The sequence below is a fragment of the Microtus ochrogaster genome, assembly GCF_000317375.1.
Source record: "Microtus ochrogaster isolate Prairie Vole_2 chromosome 14 unlocalized genomic scaffold, MicOch1.0 chr14_random_1, whole genome shotgun sequence".
NCBI lineage: Eukaryota > Metazoa > Chordata > Mammalia > Rodentia > Cricetidae > Microtus > Microtus ochrogaster.
Window position 1 is genome coordinate 25,868,202 of NW_004949096.1, and position 22,821 is coordinate 25,891,022.

Consider the following 22,821-nt stretch of genomic DNA (forward strand, 5'->3'; position numbering starts at 1 on the left):
GAGACCAGCCTGGTCTACAGAGCTAGTTCCAGGACAGGCTCCAAAGCCACAGAGAAACCCTGTCTCGAAAAAAAAAAAAAAAAAGAATAGGAAAGAAGAAATTCAACTGACAACTGAACATTAACATAGTATGGAACGGCTGAAAAATAAAGAGATTTTATTGAGAACCCATAATATCCTAGATTTCTAGAAAGATTGAGGAACAAGATGAGGACTCACCAGTGATAGTAGCGGAATCGGGGCCTCCAGTTGGGGGTTCGGAGTAATGTCTGCAAGGCACATGCCAAGTTCACAAAGAGGTAACACATGAGGAAAAACCTTGGATAAGAACAGTGAGAAGAACTGTTGTAAAGTGATTCTTTTAGGATGACTTTAAATAATTGGAGGCCTCTGTGCTACTAAACTCTGTTTACAGACCACCAACCATTTATCAAACAGGAAGTAAAGAAACCGAAAACATTTTCCTTGCAAACCTGTTCATCTTCCTATCCTCTCTTTGGGCTGATGGCCAAAAATCATTTTTTTAAAAAAATTAATGTGTATGATTGTTTTTCTGTATCTGTGTACCATATGTGTACTTCTAGTATATAGAGGACAAAAGAGGGTGCTGGAACTGGAATTACAGAAAACTTCGAGAAGTCACATAGGTCCTCTGGAAGAGCAGTCAGTGATCTTAACCACTGAACCATCTCTCCAGTTTGGTAAGTTTGGCACAACCATTATTTACCCAGATGTTCAAGGGCAAACGCATATTTCTGCTTCCTTATTAATTCTCCCTCCAAATTCACCTATCAAGTCTAGGATTCTGCCTATTTCAAACCCCTGAACGTCTTTATTTTTTTTTTTAGTATTTTCACCCTAGTGCACTTCTTTTTTCCATTTCCAGCTCAACATTATCCTCTTGTAGTCCCTCCACACACCACCTTTTATTTTATATTAGGTTTTTTTTTTTTTTAGTTTTTTTTTCGAGACAGGGTTTCTCTGTGGTTTTGGAGCCTGTCCTGGAACTCCCTTTGTAGACCAGGCTGGTCTTGAACTCACAGAGATTCGCCTGCCTCTGCCTCCCGAGTGCTGGGATTACAGGCATGCGCCACCACCGCCCGGCTTATATTAGTTTTTGAAACAGAGTTTCATTTATGCAACGTTGGCTGTCCTAAAACTCACTGTCTAGATATATAGACCAGACTGGCATCAAACTCCCAGAGATCTCTCTGCCTTTGCTTCCTGAACTGGAATGAAAAGGTCTGCACCATGATACTAAGTAGGGATTTACTTATTTTTATGTGTATGGTGTCTTGCCTGAGATATGTATGTGCAGAACACTGTGCTTAATGACTGCAGAGGCCAGAAGAGGGCACTGAATCCCTGTAACTGCAGACTAACAACAGCCGCCTTTGCTTAGCAAATAACCAGACAGCCTTCAAGACACAGGTGTCACGTCTACAGGAATTCTCCCTGTTCAGGTGCCCTCGTGGCACCCAGCGCTGACCTTTGCCATTCTCCATTCATTGCACTATGTGGGGGAATTCTTGGTTTCCTTATCAACCATCAGATCTTCGAGACTATGGGCTTTACATGTCGTTACATTTCCAGCTTATTATAGTGTCAGGAACACAGCTAGTCATCAGAATGTCACAGGTTAAAGGAAAAGGAGACGTATACAAGTAACTTTAGAAGTTATATAGGTAGGAACACCCCCCATTAAATTAAGTCATTTATAAAAGCCTTATACATGAAAGTTCTCAGGAGTAAGTATGCTTTCTTTGTTTGCTTTCCTTCCTTCCTTCCCTCCCTCCCTCCCTCCCTCCTTCCTTCCTTCCTTCCTTCCTTCCTTCCTCCCTCCCTCCCTCCCTCCCTCCCTCCATTCTTCCCTCTCTCTGTCTGTCTCTTTCCATTTTTTTTGGGGGGGGGAGTGGTTTGCAATAGGATTTCTGTGTAGCCCTGGCTATCCTGGAACACATTCTGTAGACCAGGCTGGCCTCAAACTCATAGAGATCCACCTGCCTGTGCCTCCAAGTGCTGGGATTAAAAGTGTGTGCCACCACTGGCCAACTAATATTCTTTTAAAGATTTAAATGTGTGTGTGTATTCATATGAGTGCCCACGGAGGTCAGAGGTATCAGGTCCCCTGGAGCTAGACTTACAGGCAGTTGTGAACCATCTACATGGGGGCTGGGAATTGAACTTAGGTCCTCTGGAAGATCTAATACATGCTGTTAACCAATTAACCATTTCTCCAGCACCATCTCAGGAATGATTTTGGAAGGGAAGTGAAGTCTGTGTTTGGCCAACTCTGTCATTACTACTACTTTTACATGACTAGTGGAAATCAAGTTATATATCATTAAACAACCATAGCCGAAGAGAGTAAGTGGCTCTTACATTGAAAGAATTGGGGCAACGAGATCCAGGGAGGCGATGAGAATCCCCAGCTCTGCTATGGCAGCAGTTAGAAGTAAGGCCCAGGTAGGTTCCCCATTGGCTTTGCTGTGACCAAAAACCTGTACAGATGAGGGAAAACATCAGGCATGGGGCAGTGACCCAGTGTGCCAGTTTCAGACATCAGAAAAATAAGAACAACTTCACAGCGATCACATATAAACACATACAAAGGATTCTGAGGGCCTCGTACTAAAATTCTAAATCTCTCAACATTTATGATCTCCCACTTGTTAAGCTGAAAATGATATCATGTTTTACAAAACCTGGGAAAAAAGAGGGCACAACAAAGTGTCACTCACCCTAAGGAATGGTATGATGTTATCCTTGGCAATAGCCTGGAGCAGCCTAGGTGCACCTGTGAGGCTCTGAAGTCCAGCCCCACACGTTGAAAAGAAGGAGCCAATAACAATCACCCATGGGGATGGCCAAGATAAGGTGCCGACAACCAAATTACCTTTCACAGCATCCCCAAATCTGGGAAAGAAATAAAGAGTGGAGAAATTCTATCTGAAAACAACTTCAGATTGAAAAAATAGGATAATCATGAGTGAATATTTCAGGCTTATAATTTTTATAGATGCAAACTGAGGTAAACATGATACTAAAACTGTAAAGTTTTCATAAAAGCGCACTAATAGCAGGCATTAACACGCCTGTAACCCCAGCTCTCAGGAGGCTGGGGCAGGAGAATTATGAGTTTGGCCAGACAAGGGTACATTCTGTGTTCGCGATCAGCTCAGGATGCACAGCAAACCCTGCCTAAAAAGAAATTACTGGAAGCTGGGTGGTGGTGGCACATGCCTTTAATCCCAGCACTCAGGACACAGAAGCAGGTGGATCTCTGTGAGTTCAAGGCCAGACTGGTCTACAAAAGCTAGTTTCCAGGACAGGCTCCAAAGCTACAGAGAAACCTTGTCTCGAAAAAATAAACAAACAAAATGTTACTGGGCTGGGGGTATAGCTATTACAACACATCATTTGCTTGGCGTATTTCTGATGCCCTAGGTTCAATGCTTCGCAGCACTGTGTGTGTGTGTGTGTGGGGGGGGAATTAATAATCTGTATTAAAAAAAAAAACCAGTACAGTAAGAAAACAAGCCAAGTTTCACTTACAGATTTCTCTTTCTAACTGGCAGTGAATCTGCTTTGGGATGGAAATTGGAAAAGTGCAGAAAAACACACCAGGGAGGAGGTCCACAAAAATTTAAGAATATCTATTAATTTTCATTTTGTCTGCACGAATGTTTGTGTACCGTGCACGTGCCAGATGCCTGCAGAGGCTAGAAATGGATGTCAAAAGTCCTGGAACTGGAGTTACAGATAGCTGTGAGCAGCCATGTAGGTGCTGGGAACTGAACTTGGGTCCTCTGCAAAGGCAGCCAATGCTCTTAGCCGCTAAGCCATCTCTCCTGCCTCAAGAGGTCCATACTCTTAACTTGTTAGTTAGTATTATGCATACTTTGCATGATCCATCTATTTATAAAAATTTTTACATTACCCAGTATTCTACTATTGATATTCTATTATATGAAATACTATAATCAATATCTTTATGAACATAAATAAATATTGACACATAAGATATTTTTCGTAGAGGCAGATTCCTAAAAGTGAGTAACTGCAAAAATTAATATATTAAAACATTTTAAGATCACTGATGTGTTTTATTATATAAAACTAATACAGAGTCTGAGGAGATGTTTCCAGGTAAGTGCACTGAGTTAAAATTCTCAGAACCCACATAGAAAGCTGTTATAAAATAGGTGTGTGTACAGCTGTAACTCTGGAGTTCTGTAGGCAGAGACAGGTAGACTGTCACAGTTTTCTGGCTGCTACTTTAGCTCGGGTAAGTGAGCGATCCTGTTTCAAGGAAATAAGGTAGAGAATGTGAGGGCAGGGCACCCAACATTCTCCTTAGGCAGGTGTGCTACAGTTGTGCCACACACAGACACAGACACACAGACACACACACAAACATACATACACTTCCCTCCAGAAAAAAAAAAGAAATAGGTAAAACAGCATAATATTAAAACTCATACCAGTGTGTGCTTGAGGAAAATACAGACTGATGTGTGGGAATAGGAATAAGAAATTTATGTATGGCCAGGTGAGTTGGTGCACACCTTTAATCCCAGCACTTTGGAGGCAGAGGCAACTGGATTTCAGTGAATACGAGGCCAGCATGGTCTACAAAGCAAGTTTCAGGACAGCCAGGACTGTATACAGAGAAACCCTGTTTCAAAAACAAAAACAAAAATAAAAAACAAAAGCAAAACAAAGTAAGAAATTTATATATGCTGGTAATACTCTGAGACACATACATACATTTTGTGTTTGATTTCTCAAAATTGCAAAATTTTTGTGTGCTTCATGTACTCCCACAGCTTCATGGCTGACAACTGGATTAATGTTAATTTATGCATTCTGCTTCTAATGGATATTTGGATTCCTTTTATTTGAAAGGAACACACACACACACATTGACAAACACACACAATTTTTTTTGGTACCTATTTTCCTCAACAATATTTATAATAGTCTATGCTAGGATACCTGCCTATCAGGAATCCTAGAGCTCAATCAGGGGAACATAATATGAAAATAGTAGCTGCAATTCAGGATGGTAAGAGTAACACCATAGAATGTCCAAATATAGAGGGCAGACAAAAGGAGGAGTGGTTCTGTTCTGGGGTGAAGATGGAAAACTACAGGAAAGAAGACCTTTCACTTGATCTTGAGGTGAAGTGAGTCTTCCAAGTAGGAATAACCAACTGAAGTGAAGGAAACAACATAGACAAAGGTATACAGAAAGAGCATCTTGGTGGCATTATGGAAAAAGGTGGTAAAACTCAAAAGGAAATTATTAAGTGATTATAAACCCTGAAGCCCAGTACTAAGTGATGGAACCACTGAACAGTGGGAAGTGGACGGCATTCACAGGACTTAGGAAAGACTTGGAGGACGGATGAAAAGGAGGGAAGACTCCTAGGCTAGGACCGATATCTAGAGTCCACTGTAACAGGGAGTGGAGTGAGGGTATGAGCCAAGATGTGGAAAACACAAGAATCATCAAGTTTCAGGGAGAGATCTGACAAACATCTCACAAAATGTATCTGAGAGAAAAGAAACAGTAAATACTAAGGCTTCTTCACGAAGGCAATCAGTGTCCCACTTCCATTTAGAATGCCAAGTGGGAGTGAACAGAGCCTCCCTGTAAACGAAGACTGGAGACACCACACAGTTCCGCTCGCCCTGCTGTTACGCTCAGCGTTCTAGCAGTACTTAGTATTTAGTCAAAAATCACGGCTTTTGGGGGAAGAGTTATATTAGTTAAATCTTATAAAATAGCACTGGTCCTCATTATTTACTAATTAATTACTGCCTGAGGCAGGTGGACTGCTTAATCCCATAAATCTGAGGTTAGCTTGGGGGAACATTGCAAAAGAAAAAAGATCACAAAATATTTTCTTATCATAGGCTAAATTATGCACATATATCTTAATCTTTTTTTTTTAAACCTTGATTTTTGTATTGCTGGGATCAAACCTAGAGTATTGTTTGTGCTACACAAGCTCAGTGATATATATTCCTCTGACACACACACACACACCCTCCTTTGTCTGTCTGTATGTCATATATAGAGACAGAGATAGATATATCACTTTCATATATACATGAGACATGTATATATATAGAATATATACATTTTCTATTTTATTAGTTGTGATTTACACCTTGGCCTGGTTTTAGAGTATATCTGTGTTGACACTATGATGAGTGACCAGATGTCATGGAAGACAGACACATGGTTTTATACTTACTTGTCTCTGAGAACAACTCCTTCAATACATGCGCCAAAAAGGACAACATTGCTTAAATCTGTTATGCTGACAGTCAAGGAGATTGTTGTTATCCCTCACCTTTATTCAGTAATTACCCCCAGGATGATCCCTTTTCACTTACTGAGCTGCTATTCACTAATCCTAGAAAATCCTTTTTTAATGATGCTTATGAAGCAGGGCAACTATCTGGCTAGTGAGGCAGTAGTCAGGGCATTATCATCTAATTCTACTGCATGATCCCACCACGACTCAAAGGATACACACAAAGGATGTGGTCAGGATGGCAAGGATGGTTCCAATGGGAATGGACTTCTGAGCATCTTTCAGATCTCCAGATCTGTTTGACCCAGCCATGATACCTAGTGAGGGGAAACACCAAATTAGCCTCTTGACTTTCTGGGTACTTTTGATGTTCATACTGATACTGAAGACTACGGGCAAACTTAGAACACTGAGGATGTGTCTATCTCCTATGGCTGATGGCTTCTAAAACCTAACACCCACTGCTTACCTGTGACAGAAGGGAAGAAGATCCCCACCAGCAGAGTGAAGGAGGTGGTGATATCAGCAAGGACGTACTCATGGTTTAAGTTGCCCAAGACGTCAGATGACTTGGCTGATGGCTTTTCAATGATCTCACCCTTTGGTAAATAATTACTCCAAAGGTTTTCTGCAAAGGTGTGAGAGGTGGGGGTGGGAGGGGAGGAAGAAACAGGATATAAGGATATAAGCAATATGGAAGTAATATAAGTACATGATTTCTTACCCAAACAACATTCAATAGTTATTGTTATAAGTACTGTCCTGGAGACTGACCCAAGAGCTTTTTACATGCTAGGCTGTACTGTACCTACATCCACTCCAGCCCCCAGGATAGTTTTTAAAGCCATTGTTCTTCAACATGAACACATGTTAAAGCCGGGCGGTGGTGGCACACGCCTTTAATCCCAGCACTCGGGAGGCAGAGGCAGGCGGATCTCTGTGAGTTCGAGACCAGCCTGGTCTACAGAGCTAGTTCCAGGACAGGCTCCAAAGCCGCAGAGAAACCCTGTCTCGAAAAACCAAAAAATAAAATAAAATAAAACACATGTTAAATATTATAGAATAAAACCAATGTTATTTCTCATTTGTTCTAATATAATTTTATAAAAGGCTTTGGTATAATAAATGCAGTTAACTTTCTAATACAAATTTGTGAAAGTTAAACAGACTAAAATAAAATGCCCCCAAAAGTCTATTTTTAAATTAGTTATAAAATATAAAGTCTACTTTAAAAAGTTAATATCAAAGTAGTTTTTAACCTCTTAGTATGAACTTGCTTAATGGGCAAAGAAATTGGTGGACAACATTTAAGAGGACGCCATTTAAGGAATAAATTCCAGGAATTTAGCTGAGCTAGGAAAACATGTTTGTCTGGTGACATTAAAACAGCTCTATTTTAGCTATCACTGCAGAAAGATCACTGGCAATTTTTCAAGAACACATTGAGTCAGACACGAAGGCAAATCCTTATGGTCCCAGCTTGTCAGGAGCCTGAAGCAGAAGGACTGTATAAGCCCAGGAGTTAGACATTAGCTTGAAGAACATTGCAAAATAAAAATATTCACAAAATATTTTATCTTACCTGAGGCTAAAAAGTCATTTATCTGCCTCTATTCTCAAAAGAAGGCAAATTGTAACAGACGCACTCTGTAATGGAGCTCTAAATACAGAAAATTTCCCTGAGAGAAAAGCAGAGATATGCTAGGTATGGTGGTAAACGCCTATAATCCTCCCAGTACTCAGGAGGCTGAGGCACAGGGACCCCTGCCAAGTCCAACAGAAGAGTCTTAAACAGTGGGCTGGGTGTGGCTCAGTGGTAGAGCATGTGGGGCTTGTCAGAAATAGTCCCTGGCTTCAGTCCTTCCCACTGCAGTCAATAATCATCACTACTTAGGTCTAGGTCATTGGCCTCGCGGGGAAGCTATTGTCTATGTTTGCTAATAGACATGCTGTGCTTGTCAAATGGCCTTCTAAACTATGTGTAGCTTATACGTGAGTGCTGCTATCAGCTTTGGTCGGGGAAATTTCTTTTTACAGTGGGCAATGGATGGTAACTGGAGGTTCATTAATGACTGGCGAAAGTGATAAGAATAACTGACTAAGGCTTTGTCATAAAAATATCTGTATCATCCCCTTCAAGGCTCAGGGCACATTGCAGGCAGGGGACTGGAAGAATGGAAAGTCCAGAGGAAGGGAGGGAATGAAACACAATGCTGATTCCTGACGTGGCCCTTGCACGCTCGAACTCACAGCTGCTCTGATCACCTGCACAAGATCTTCACAAGGTTGGCTCTATCAATATCCTGTCACATGAGGAAGGGGGCACTCATGCGACCCCACCCATCCCTGAGGCTTTGTACCCAGCTAATGGTTGACATGGGTGGGAGAGACATTTTCTTCAGTTCTGTAGCCACTGTAAGGGGCCCGTGATGCTATAAACAACACATCACCCATGAACCTATGAGCAATCCTAAATAAATGAGAGAATGGGGGTATGTGTCGGTATGATCAAAATACATAATATACATGTATAAAATAATAAACTTGTTGTTATACATAATTAATATAATAAAAAAATGAGGGGCAAAAAAGAACCTAAGATGGGAAAGCCTATTTCTTTTCTTTTTTTTTTTTTTTTTGGTTTTTCGAGACAGGGTTTCTCTGTAGCTTTGGTGCCTGTCCTGGAACTAGCTCTTGTAGACCAGGCTGGTCTCGAACTCACAGAGATCCGCCTGCCTCTGCCTCCCGAGTGCTGGGATTAAAGGCGTGCGCCACCACCGCCCAGCTGGGAAAGCCTATTTCTTCACTGTCCTTAAAGAAGGAACAACAAAAAACAAAATGAGTCTAATTAAACTCTAACTTACCAGTAATGATACCACTAGCCAGCCCAGGAATGCCTTGGATTGAGGTGACATTATTGTGAACAAAGTACTCATCACAGGTGGCATTAAAAAACTGACTTGAGTTACAGAAGAATCCCCATAGCTTTGATGGCACTGTCATGTTGTTAACATCCTTGGTCTTAGAGCAAACGTCAAGATGTCTTGATGAAAGGGTGCGGTTGCCCAACATGCAGACCCTAAAGCAAAACAAACAGGGAAGAGAAAGATCAATAAGGGGAAAAAGAACAGAAAAAACTAAGTTTTAAAGAGGAAAAGCAGGTTAGCAAAGGGAAAAAATATCTCATTTTTGAGAGATTCTACTGCCATGGGTAGGAAAGGAAAAGGAATAATGATCACGGTGACTTGCATTTTCTGCCAGTAGAATCCTCACGGATCTCACAATATTTTAACATTTATCTTCTGTGGCCGGAGGCACTGAGGTTTATAGACATTCAATATTCTGCCCAAGATCAAGGTCATATACAAATGGCAGATGTAGGAGATATTCAAGCACAGGGACTAAATAAACAAAGAAACTATACTGAATTATGAGCTAAACATATTTGGCTATTCATCCATTTTCAGGCCAGAAAGAATCCTGGAGGGGCTAGGGTGATGGCTCAGGGATGTCCAGTGTTTGCTATGGAAGCATGCGGTCCTGCGTTCAGATCTCTAGCACACAGGCAAGTGGCCTGGTGTGCTTACACAGGCCTGTGATTTCAGCCCTCAGGATAGGGGCAGTCAGGAGGACAGACAGAAAGTCTGAGTTCCCTGACCTGCCAACCTAGCTAAACAATGCCAACAATGGTGAGCTTCAAGTTTAGCTAGGGAGTCTCAGGGAGTAAGACAGACAGCAATAAAGGAGGACACCTGATACTGTCTGGTTTCCACACAGGCACACAAGTGAATCCCTCCCACCCCCCCAGCCAGCAGCAACAGCAAAACCGCAGAGTGCTTCTGCTGCTTTTTTTTAAGTTCCAATGATCACATTTTCATTTGTTTGCTTTCTTTCGATGGGGGTGGGGGTGGGAGGAGTGGTAAGAAGGAGGGAAAGAATAAAGGTCTGAAATGAAAGGAGAAGGGGCTTTACATCCCTAAGAGCCCTTGTTACTGCCTGTTTTGCTGAACCTTCTGCCTATTGTTGATTTAAAAAGTATGTCCCTCTATGGCCCAAAAGAAATCTGTTTTTTGACCTTAAGCCTAGACACAGTAGTAAAGGGGAAATTTAAGAATAATACAAATATTAACTGTAGATTCATTTTTTTCCTTTACACAGAGATATAAACAGGATGGAGTAACAGACCCATAGTAAAATACTCCTGAGAGAAGAAAACAAGGTTTGGAATCTGCAGAGTGTGTTCATACATGCATAATGAACCGCGTTCTATTACTTGGCTTCAACAGCTCTTGACAATCTCAAGTTCTGTTTCATGGATCCTCTGCAGTTTTGTTTTTTTAAACATATTATGCTGGAATTTTAAAAAAGCAAAATAACATGCACTGTGCTCCCCCCCACCCAACCAAACAGAAGTGGAGAAGCCCCAAAGGGGAACCTGAAATAAAATGGAATTTCCCAAGTTGAGATACAGCTAAAATGTTGCATCTAAAACTTTTATAACTTTGAAAAGGATCTTTAATTGTTTTATGGCCCCTAATTAAGCAAAATGAAAGAGTATGACGAATATATCACTTAGAAGAAATGCCAAATACCAGTAGGGAAATCACGAAGTTCCTGTTCTTGCCCCACCACTTTCATCTGCACTGGATTTGTGGGTTTTTCATCATGGAAAAAAAAATTGTTTTTTCTGAAACCTGTTTAAATCAACGTAGTACCAATAAATTTGATTCCCAGCTGATCCATATAACTTCAAAACAACTTCTATAACTGATTACTGAGTGCCCGGCCTGAAGCGTGTGCACCAAGCCAGATCCCCTGGAACTAGAGTTACAGACAGTGAGCCACCATGTGGGTGCTACAAATTGAACCCATATCCTGTGGAAGATCCTCCAGGGATCTTAGCTACAGAGTCCTCTCTCCAGACTGCTACTGTAGAATTCTTTTGGACTGGTTTTTATTTTAAAAGGCAATTGAACATTTTAAATGCCCCATAAAGGTTGTTGGTAATGACTATGACTGCAAAGTCCTTCAGAGACAGTCACATAAACACAGTCGTTATGGGGTAAAGGGGGGCACCAAGATACACCTAACAATGGCTACAGCCGCTAGGTCTACACTTCAGAGTGAGGAAGGGGTCAACAGGACAGTTTATCAGGAAGCTTCCTGCTGGGAAACTGGGTAACTAGGGAAATCACCCCATGAAATTCTGAGGAAATGCTCACATCACCAGATACTGCCACTGACTACCCAACAATGACTCGGTGGAAACATGGGCACGTACGGGAAGTGTGGTGGAGCAAAGGAAGACTTGATGGCACCAGCGTAGATAGCCAAAATGGACACAATTACACAGGCCAGGAAAAGTGAGGCAAACTTATTCACATAGCGGACGCCAATGAATACCACCAAAACCATGAGGACCAAGAAGGCTGTGCCATAGACACGCATGTTATTTAGCATGGCTGCTGACTCCTTGAGTGCATCATCACTGCGGAAGATGGCAGCTCGGGGGACGATATATACCTGTTGGGATAAAAGCAGGCAGAAAGAAATGCGGTCATTTAGAAGCAATCAAGTAGAGGGACTATAACAGCTTATGTTACTTTTATAAAGGAAAAGAAAGCTGAAATAAAAAATTATTAAAAACATTAATTAAAAACATTAATATTTTAAATCCTTCATTTTATTCATTTGTTTTTAAACAGAGTCTCAATATGTAGCCCTGTTTGGCCTGGAACACAGAGAGATCCACCTGTCTCTGTCTCCCAAGTGCTGGAATTAAAGTTATGTACACACCGGGCTGCCAATTAACCAAATTTTTATTTGGCTCTAGAATGTCTATAGAAATATTATTTCATGGATTATTTTGTCTTCTCATTGCTGTTTTGAATATCTACATTTGCAAGTGGGAAAAAATGATTCTATTTAAAAGGCTTTAGAGAAGATTTATAGTATGAGTAGAGAAATGAAAACTCTTTCATTGAGATAAAGTTATCAAAAGAGAAGCTGGGGATACAGCTCAGTCAGTGATGTGCTTTGCTGCACAAGAATTAGTACTTGAGTTTGATCCCCAGGACTTACGTAAAAAGCCAGGCACAGTGGCATGTGCTTGTGATGATGTTAGCACTGGGAAGGTGAAGACATGCGGACCCCCAGGTGCTGAGCCTCTGGTCCCAGTGAAAGACCCCACCTCATAAAACAAACTGGATGGTTCTTGAGGAACAACAACAGGGAGGAACCAGGTTGATCTCTGGCCTCTACACACATATATTCAACACACTAGAACATATACATGCACAATATAAGCAAATGAGATTTATTTTACTTTTCTACACTGGCACAAGTCTTCTAGCTTGATATGAGCTCCCTGGTTGAGGGGATAGAGTTGGGAACAATCGGAGAGAGGTTTCGGAAAAGACGGGCAGGTGAAGGACACCTCAACCTTTCTGCCTCAGAGTCACGGTAAGACACAGTCACAGCAGCCAACATCTGACCGGCTGCCACACCTAATCTCAGAAACCTTAATATCTAAGAAAACAAACCGCCGGGCGGTGGTGGCGCACGCCTTTAATCCCAGCACTCGGGAGGCAGAGGCAGGTGGATCTCTGTGAGTTCGAGACCAGCCTGGTCTACAGAGCTAGCTCCAGGACAGGCTCCAAAGCCACAGAGAAACCCTGTCTCAAAAAACCAAAAAAAAAAAAAAAAAAAAAAAAAGAAAACAAACCCACAGAGCTTCTGGATTGTAGGCGCAACTAATTCGTTACTTACCAGAAAAATTTCAATGGCACCAAGAATATACATGGCTGCTGCAAACGTGGTGCCCAGATAAAAGCAGAGGCCAACAGCCCCGCCAAACTCTGGGCCCAGGGCCCGGGAAATCATGAAGTATGAGCCCCCAGCTACAAGACAAAATAAAAGGAGGGTATCACTAAGAGGATTGTACACAAGTATAAGTAATAATTCAAAAACATGCACAAAAGATGTTTGGGAAACTCTGAATGCAACAAAGGAGATTTATTAATGGGAATATGATGCGCACAATACATTTTATTACTATTAGAAAAATTAGATTATTTCCTACAGGAATATGATAGTATAATAAAAAGTATTTTATAAGCTAAGTATGTGACTGACATTAAAGTACTGTAGACTAAAAATAATGAGATTTCAAAGATAGCATTGTTAAGCCAAACAGTATTTGTCCCTGGCTTCTAGAGGCTGACACTGTTACAGAACATTATGAACAACAGAATAAACACATTAAGTGTCTCTGGAGTTTATACCTCCAGCTTTACAGCATATACACAGTGATTAATCAAGGATAATCCCTGAAACTCAAGCTTGGGCTACTGACCTGGCACCACTCCATTGGTGGCAATGGCACTCATGGAGATGGCAGTCAACAACGTCTGTAGAGAGAGAAAAAAGAATTTAACTACTGGGTAGAGCTAACATTTCCGTATTACTTTCCCACGTGAAGACTTCAGAGCATTTACAAATATTTAACTCCATCTACTTTTACAAAGAGTTACTGCATAGCATATTTTAAAGGACTTGCTAGGGAGACAGCACTGTAAAGTAGGCTAGACTCTAACTACAGACTGGCTACAATGCCAAAAACAATATGTGGCAAGAAAGAGACCACCGGGACAAATTTAAAACATTATCTAGTAACACAGCAGATAAAGGTTTTCGAAAGGGAGGAGCCAGCAGGCTGCTGTCGTACAAGTGAGAGGTAACATCTACAGTGAGATAGTGGGCATGCATATGAAGTATCTGAGAGAGAACGGACTGGCCGTGATGAATGGCAACCAAGGAATCAAATATGGCCTTGAAGTTTCAAGCTTGAGAAACTGGGAGTGGACAAGGCAGGGCCATTAAGTTATTAATGACACAGGTTAGCACTCAGCTGAGCATAATGCATACGGAGGATATAATGGTTACCAAAACAAAGGGGACACTAGATTGATGGACAGGGATGGGATATATAAAAATGAGCAGTTTAAATGAAGGGAAAACCAGAATGGGCTGAGTAGGAGAGAAGAGTTAGAAACAACTGAGGAATTTCTGGGGAAGGCATACGAAAGGAGACTTCAAAACTGAACACAGAGTCCCCTCACCCTTCCCAGGCACTGGCAATTTCATTTTTCAGAACATTTTAGAATAGCATATACATTACAACATCGGTGCTTTCAAGTCCAAATTACCCAGATTTTGAATTATTTGAAAACTTGTACTTTATTTCCAAAAATCTAGGACACCATATACATCATATACTATATAGGAAATAACGGATAATGGGCGCTGAATGAAAATCCTTTAGATTTTAAGGTCAAAGTCTCTCTCTCCTGTTGGGCTCGTGAGTCTTTATGTATTTTCTGTTCCTGCTCCCCAGGAGGTCAAGTGCACAAACTCAACAGGAAATGCTGCAGGTGAGGTCTAGGGGCCAGCGCAGGAGGACTTACACAGCAGCAGCAGATAAGGACAATCGCAAAGGCCTGAAGGACTCCAGCTGTGCCCACTACCCAGGTAAGACGCAGGAAGAGGATCACTCCAAAAATATTTTGTAGACATGGGAGGTAGACACCCATAAAAGTACCCATTTGGGGGCTCTGGAAATAAAAATGTAAGACAAAAGGAAACATATAGTTAGCCATAAAAGATGCCTAGATTTACCAGAGACGCAATATTTTCAACAGCTCTCAGTGAAGTTCATCACTATACTTCCATTATCAGTATACATTGTAATTTAGATAAGTTCCCATGTTTTTGTTATTCCTAAGCAATGGACCACTCACCAATCCAAAAATGTCTATTCTTCAAGGTTGTTAAAATTTTATTCTCATTTTAAAACAGAAAAACTTGTAGAAATTCTTGAGAATTAAGTACAAATTTTTCACAATAGTTGGTAAATGAAACAGTCGGGGAAAGTAAAAACTTGAGGGCTACTGGCCCCTTTGCAAAGAGCTGAACTATGTGTATTGACATAATTTTATTGTAAGAAAAACAGTAGTAGTAGAAAAGTCTAACAACTACTGGGAATCATTATCATGGTGGATGCCTATGATCCTGGCACCTGGGAAGCTAAAGCAGGAGGACTCTGAGTTCAAGGTTAGCCTGTGTTATATGTGAAACATAATCTCAAAAACAAAAACCGAAACCAACCAGTCAACCAACCATACAAACAAACAAAAACCTTTGTACCAGGCAGATGGCAGCAGAGGCTGGGTAGAGATGTCCCTTCCCACCGATGTGCTAACACTTCTGCTAACATGGCTAACTTCCTCACTAGGACAGTTTCTGTGCAAATCCACCACGTCAGAGGACTTTCTCTGTCTGACTTACAGGAGTATCGAACCCTTCTAGCAGGCTCTTGTCAGTCTCATTCCTTTTAACCCTGCTTAAGTTTTTGGTCAAGCATTACTTGACACTGAAGATGCTATACGCTTTAACAGTTTCAGTGGCTTAGGGACTGGCTTCCCACGAGAAACTATAGTACTGTACATTCTGTCTGGGCCATGGTGCCAGTGATCAGAATGGTACTGGGTATAGCAAGCATTTGATACAGTTTCTTAATACAGACTGGTGCCCTGGTCATGCCTTCAGCGCTCATATATGGGGCTGTTTTTATCTGTCCTGCACCCTGAGGCCTCACCTTGGTAGGCTTCTTCTTCCCTTCAGTGATGTTCTCTGCCTCTTCATGCTCCTTTGCTCCCTGTGTCAGGTTAGTATAGTTGGCCATGCGGTTGAGGAGAGATGACACCTTTGGTCTGGTGTCCATTTCTTCCTATAAAGTCAGAAATAATTTATGAAGGATACTGGAATTCAGCAACAAAATAAACTTTCTGCCAGGAAACAGCAAAATAAATGATAACCTCTTTCACAGGTAAATACTTGAAGAAAATTCTTCAGTGAGCCCTGTCCCTGCCATGTGAAAGATGACAGGGAACTGAGAGAACATGCATGAGGTCCTGGGCTAATCCCGAGCCCTGAGATGGCAAAAGGACTACACCTAACTAGGGCAGCAAGTTAAGGTAAGATACAAAGTACTGGGTTTCATTAAGGTTTCTTTCATACAAATATGTAATTATTCTTTTGTTCTGTGTTCCCTCCCCCTCCCCACATTCCTTCTGACCCTCTTCCGGCCCAGATCCTCCGGCGCTCTTTAGTCTCCTCTGCTTTCACGTTACAGGCATTCTATTACCGTCTCCACTTCTGTCCCCATAGCTTCTCTCCTCCATTCTCAGTTTGCCTTCTGCGCTCTCTCTTGCGCTCTCTTGCGCTCTCTCTCTCTCTCTCTCTCTCTCTCTGTCTCTCTCTCTCTCTCTCTCTCTCACACACACACACGAGAAAAATGCACTATTCACCATTTGTCTTACTTTGCTTAAAATAATGATTTTCATTTTCAAACATTTTTCTGCAAATGTGGTGGTTTCATATTTCCTGTGTGTGCGTGAAGAGATTTCCATTTTGTGGGCTGAAGAGAATGCTCAGTGGGTAAGAGCACTTGCTACTTTACCAGAGGCCAAAGTTCAGTTTCCAGCATCTATATTGGGAGGCTCACAACTACCTGTAACTCCGTCTCCAAGGAAATATGATGCCCTCTTCTACTCCCCCACAGACACACACATAATTAAAATATTACCTCAAAGAGTGCCAGATTTTTATCAAAATACTCATCTCCTTCTTCATAGTTGGAATTGCTGAGATAAGCATTTCGAGCTTTCTTATGTCCATCATCTGAAAAAGAAAGGCAAAATTTGGGTTTTCATTGGGTTCTGAGCAACCAGCACCTATAACTATGTTGCCTCTGTTGTAATAAAGACCACTTCAGATTCAGGTTCAGCCTGATTGGTAGACTTCAGTTAGCACTGTTTGGAGAATGTGGTGTTTTTCTAGCAGGAACAAAAGCAAATAGGGAAACCAAAGAAATCAACATGAAGAATTCCCTTTCTTAGTACAGAGATCTCTGGAGACAACTGGGTGCCTGACCTTAAACTTACCCATAAATAAATAAATAAACAAAACACACAGTATTTTTTTTTCTTGGTGTGTTATACTACTATAGACATGGACTACTTTACAAACTATTGTTGCTGATAATGGGCCTTCTGACATTAAAAATTTATTGTGTGTCTGTGTGCGCACGTGCATTAGGTAGGCAGTGTCATGTGTACATGAAGAGGTCAGATGACAACTTGTACATGTGGTTCTTTCCTCCTACCCTTACCAGGGTTCAAGGGATGAAACTCAGGTTGCTAGGCTTGGATACCAAGTACCTGCTGAGCTATCTTGCTGACCTCATTTCTGATGCCATCAATTATAACAGGTGATTAAATCTATGATGATTACTTTTCAAAATTCTTGAGAATGTATTTTGAATATATTCAAGATCCCAATCCCCTCACTTCAGCCTCAAACCTCGCATTGTTTCCAACTGAACTTGGAGACTGCTGCTGCTGCTTCTTTTTGTTTTCATTTGACCTTCTTTCCTCATCAGGTCTAGTTTGGGGGTTGAGGTCTGCTCTGGTATGTGATCACATTTATCAAGGTCATCATCATTAAACGATGACCTGAATCTCCCTTTCCCAAAAATCACTAAATGCTAATAGCGCCTCAGCTGGCGCTGGGATTACATATTCCCAACTGTTCATGGATTCTGTTTGACTGCAGCTTGTGTGAGTCTTATGCACACTGTCACAGTCACTGAGTTCTAGATGCTTCTGTCTAGAAAACATTTGTTTCCTTTAACTTATCCACCACCTTTGGCTCTTACAATCTTTCTGCCTCCTCCTCCAGAAAGATCCATGAGCCTTGAGATAATATATGATCATCCAAACTGGAGCTAAGCACTCTACAGTCTTTTGTTTTCTGTACACCAGCAATTGGAGGTCAGTAGTAGTTTTTGAAAAAATTTCACTATGAGGCAACATAGTTATAGGTGCTGGTGGCTCAGACTGGTCTCAAACTCTTAAATATCTCTCCTCAGCCCCAAAGTACTAGATTATAGGTGTGTATCTTAATGGAAGCATCCGATATATTCTTGTATGAACACTTCCATATTATTTTTATGTTGAGAGAGGTACTTAATTGGAATCTGATGAATTAGTTGCAAACAAACAAAGAGGAAACAGAGTTTCTGAGATAGCAAAGTCTGTGTTATATGAATACTTCCTAATCTTTGGCTTTTAAAATTGTGCTTAAGGGGCTGGAGAGATGGCTCAGTGGTTAAGAGCATTGTCTGCTCTTCCAAAGGTCCTGAGTTCAATTCCCAGCAACCACATGGTGGCTCACAACCATCTGTAATGATGTCTAGTGCCCTCTTCTGGCCTGCAAACATACAGACAGAATATTGTATACACAGTAAATAAATAAATAAATATTAAAAAAAAATAAAATAAAATTGTGCTTAAGTTACATGATTGCCCAGTCTGGCAGGAGAGAAGAGAAAAAAATTGTAAATACGATTTAAAACTAAGGTTTCCATTACTGAAGAACATACTAATATAAAAAGGAAGGAACATTAAAGTAACATATATTACTTTAAATATGGAAGATGAATATGGCAAAAAGCCAGAAAACTACTGAAATGAGCTGGTCATCTGGGAGGACATTGTGTGAGACTGACTTTATGAGTTTCTGATGGTCATGATGGGAAGACAGAACACATGACATATTTGAAATAATACATATTTTTGCTTGTTTTTCAAGACAGCGTTTCTCTATAGCTTTGGAGTTTGTCCTAAAAATTAGCTCTTGTAGACCAGGCTGGTCTTGAACTCACAGAGATCCAACTGCCTCTGCCTCCTGAGTGCTGGTATTAAAGGCATGCGCCACCACTGCCCAACTCGAAATAATATTTTTAAAAAGTCAATTATGTAAAATTTTAAGGAAACAAAATACAACTCTGAAAAATAGAAGAATCAACTGTGCTGTCTATTTTGAGGATAATTATATAGCTAAACACTATTTTTTTTTTACAGCACATTGTAGTTAATTTATGATACATGGAACAGTACATAGGAAATCCCTGCCAATTTGCAAACCCTAGTGAAAATAACACATCTAGGCAATCTTCATCAAGGGCTGTGAAAGCCATCAATAAAGACTGAGGCATAACCTTCGAGTGGGCAAATGAAGATGACTATGAGCCTGTTGACTAACAAATACGAAGGCAAGACACTGTTCATCCTATGTATTCTTAGTAAAAGAATGGACGCTCAATCTAATGAAGCCTCTCAGGATCGCAGACAATACAAAGGAGGAACATGGTAAGTAAGCATACACAAAGACACAATCACCAAAGTCAGAATGTGGAATAACCTAATTTCTTCAGCAAATCACAAACTAAACAAGTGAACTTTTACAGATTAAAATTCAAGCTACGGCTGAAATTTAAGATAGGATTTTTGTTAGACTCCTCAAACAAATGTGAAGAGACTTTTTTCTTCAGTTTTTTGAGGCAGGGTTTCTCTGTGTAGCTTTGGAGCCTGTCCTGAAACTGTCTCTGTAGACTAGGTTGGCCTTGATCTCAGAGAGATCTGCCTTCCTTTGCTTCCCAAGTGCTGGGATTAAAGACGTGTGCCACCACAGCCTGGCTGTGAAGAGACATTTCTAGAACAAAGAAATGTTGGGCTGGAGAGGGCTCAGTTGTTCTCAGTTGTTCAGAGGACCTGGATTCAAGTTCTAGCACACACACAGCAGCTCACAACCACTTGTAAACTACAGTGTCAGGGCGTCCATACCCTTTCTGGCCCATGGGCACCAGGCACACAACGTGCACACGTGGTGCACAGGCACATATGTAGACAAAGTGCTCTCATACACATAAAGTATTTTTTAAAATTTAAAAACAGGGAAATTTAAATATATGCTAATTTAAAAAATTGCATTTATTTACCTCAGGCTTCTGCAGGACCTGAAAGCACTGCGAGACTACGTCACTAGGTCCACTGGGATCTGAGAGCACTGAAGTAGCCTTCAGTCCCGGTGGTCTCAGAGGACAGTGGGGGCCTGAGCTTCAGCTTTAGTGTCTGCTAAGAAACTGGGGCTTTGACTTCAGTGTCTTTAAGATTAGTGTGGGCGTGGGGTTTTGAAGTCTAAGGTTCCTGTGGTCACTGCAGGACTCCGGGGTCTATACTACTATGGTCCCCCAGAGGTCACTTAAAGCCTACCATTTTAGTCACAGGCCACAGATAGCACCCAGACTTTAGTGGATCTGACATTTGCTATGATGGTCCCCAGTGGATCCACAAGATCCTGGCAATGACTGAGGTTCTGACCCCATCTGCCTGCCTTCTTTCTTCATGTACCATTCCGCCTGTGGTCCCGACGGCACATAGCTATGAAAGGATTACCTCAGTGACTACACTTAACAACACTAAATTTCTCCAGTCCACATAGTTAAACTTCATGCAGATAACCCTCTAGGGAGAATTACAGAAACAAAACAGAATATATTCCAAAGATGGGAAAGTCAAAACTGAATGTCAAACATACTCTAAGAGATGCACAAAATACATACAACAAAGAAACACAAAGCATATGACACAGCCACCTTCCATGACCCACTCCAACCAACCACTCCCTTAGAAAGGAATTGAAACCATAGAGAAAGATGAATGTCTCAGAATTCAGAGTGCTGTGAAATAATCCTTTTGTGCACTGTAAAGATTTGTCACTCCAATTGGTTTAATAATATGCTACCTGGCCAACAGCCAGGCAGGAAGTATAGGCTGGCAACCAAACTAAGGATGCTGGGATGAAAAAGGGCAGAGTCAGGGAGATGCCAGCAGACACAGAGGAAACAGGACTTGTAGAAAATAAGGATGCAAGCCATGAGCCATGTGACGGATGGCACATAAGAAACATGGGCTAAAGTGTAAGAGTTAGCTAGTAACAAGCCTGAGCTATGGGCAGAGCATTTACAATCAGTTCCTGAGTGGTTATTTGGGCATGGCTGCCAGCACAGGAAAACTCCGCCCACTTTCAGAGTCTTACTTTTTTGAAAGAATAAGTGATCGTATAGAAGATTCAAACAAACAGATGGACAACAAGACAGTCACAAAAAGTGAATCAAACAGTAAACTGGAGGTAAAAGTCCAAAATATCAAGGAAAAATTCAGCAAGAATATTGAAACATTAAAAAACAGAACAGAACAAAACACTTGAGGTAAATGAGATATCAATCAAAGACAAAACAAACAGAAGAACAGATTTTAGGATGGAAGAAAAAGACAATACAATCATGTACACATATATTTCTTGTGGTGGTAGGTGCATGAAAATGAGATTGATAATTAAAATGTAAAACACTAAGAAACCCTGGAGTCAGGAAAAACTATTCTAACAGCACGACAGTTTGAGATGTATAGGGCCTGGGACCAGTCAAGAATTTTGATGGAGATGCTAATATAGCTACATGATGATTTTGTGTATTTATTACAATAATTTTTTTCTTCTGAGACAGGGTTTTACTATGTAGCTCTAGCTGTCCTAGAACTCATAATGTAGACAAAGTTGGCCTCAAATTCACAGATCCACCTGCCTCTGCCTTCTGAGTGCTGGTATTAAAAGTGTGTACTACACTTCTGGTCCAATAAAGTAATTTTGAAAATGACAATAATTTACTTTTGTTGGTGTGCATTTGGTCACATGTGCCACCTGACTTGTATGTGATGCTCCAAGGACAACTTGTGGGAGTTGGCTCTCTCCTTCTACCATGTGAGGCCCTGGGACTGAACTCTGGTCATCAGGCTTGGCAGCAAGTACGTGTACTCGCTGAGCCCTTGCTAACCAGTGCCAGTTTTTTAAATGGTAAAACAAACAAAAACCCATATGGAATGTGAAAGTTTCTTTTAAAATATTCTAGGAAACTATCAAAGAATAATAAGTAAATCCTTTTGTTTTTGTTGTTTTTAAATCTAGCATTAGGAGCATCCCGTCCAATTCTGCTGCTGCTCTGTTTGGATACCCCAGTCTTAAGTCCCAGGTGAATCACTTTATCAGCCAAGTCTGGTTCTGGCTTGTCCTGTGCTAGCTTCTATTGTTTGACTACTTAACTGCTTTGGAAAATAGAACAATTGCCATGGAGACTTGGCATCATAGGAGGACAATGATACCTACAAGACCTACTTGTCCTGATCTCTCCTGAATCGGGACAATCATGAAAATTAGAGGTTTTCCACAGAGGGAGGAGAGTTCTTGCCAGATTTGGTTATAGAGAAAAACATGAAACTAGAAGTAATTTTACCAAAAGGCATCAATCACTTCTCCGCAAGAATATGGTGGCTGGCAACCAGTCACAGTGTGGCCTTTTCTGTAGTCGGGGTTACACAGGACTTCCAGAGACAGTGGAAATTCTAAATTTTCTAAATAAAAGTCTTTCTTGGCCGGGCGGTGGGGCGCACACCTTTAATCCCAGTACTCGGGAGGCAGAGGCAGGCGGATCTCTGGGAGTTCGAGGCCAGCCTGGTCTACAAGAGCTAGTTCC

The 22,821-nt window shown here is 41.1% G+C and overlaps 1 protein-coding gene across 4 annotated transcripts in view; it reads right to left on the reverse strand.

Moving 5' to 3' along the window:
• Slc12a6 (solute carrier family 12 member 6) overlaps positions 1 to 22,821 on the reverse strand; it is a 92,464-nt gene that overhangs the window by 11,724 nt on the left and 57,919 nt on the right. For all 4 annotated transcript variants that reach the window (XM_013352636.2, XM_005364232.3, XM_005364233.3 and 1 more), the window contains 13 exons: positions 16,975 to 17,069; positions 15,985 to 16,116; positions 14,795 to 14,941; positions 13,684 to 13,738; positions 13,098 to 13,228; positions 11,611 to 11,852; positions 9,194 to 9,408; positions 6,799 to 6,957; positions 6,548 to 6,646; positions 6,267 to 6,324; positions 2,742 to 2,916; positions 2,383 to 2,501; positions 220 to 318 (listed from right to left, as the gene is read on the reverse strand). In XM_013352636.2, coding sequence (XP_013208090.1) covers positions 220 to 318; positions 2,383 to 2,501; positions 2,742 to 2,916; positions 6,267 to 6,324; positions 6,548 to 6,646; positions 6,799 to 6,957; positions 9,194 to 9,408; positions 11,611 to 11,852; positions 13,098 to 13,228; positions 13,684 to 13,738; positions 14,795 to 14,941; positions 15,985 to 16,116; positions 16,975 to 17,069 — 1,726 coding nt within the window. The remainder of the gene's footprint in view (positions 1 to 219; positions 319 to 2,382; positions 2,502 to 2,741; positions 2,917 to 6,266; positions 6,325 to 6,547; positions 6,647 to 6,798; positions 6,958 to 9,193; positions 9,409 to 11,610; positions 11,853 to 13,097; positions 13,229 to 13,683; positions 13,739 to 14,794; positions 14,942 to 15,984; positions 16,117 to 16,974; positions 17,070 to 22,821) is intronic.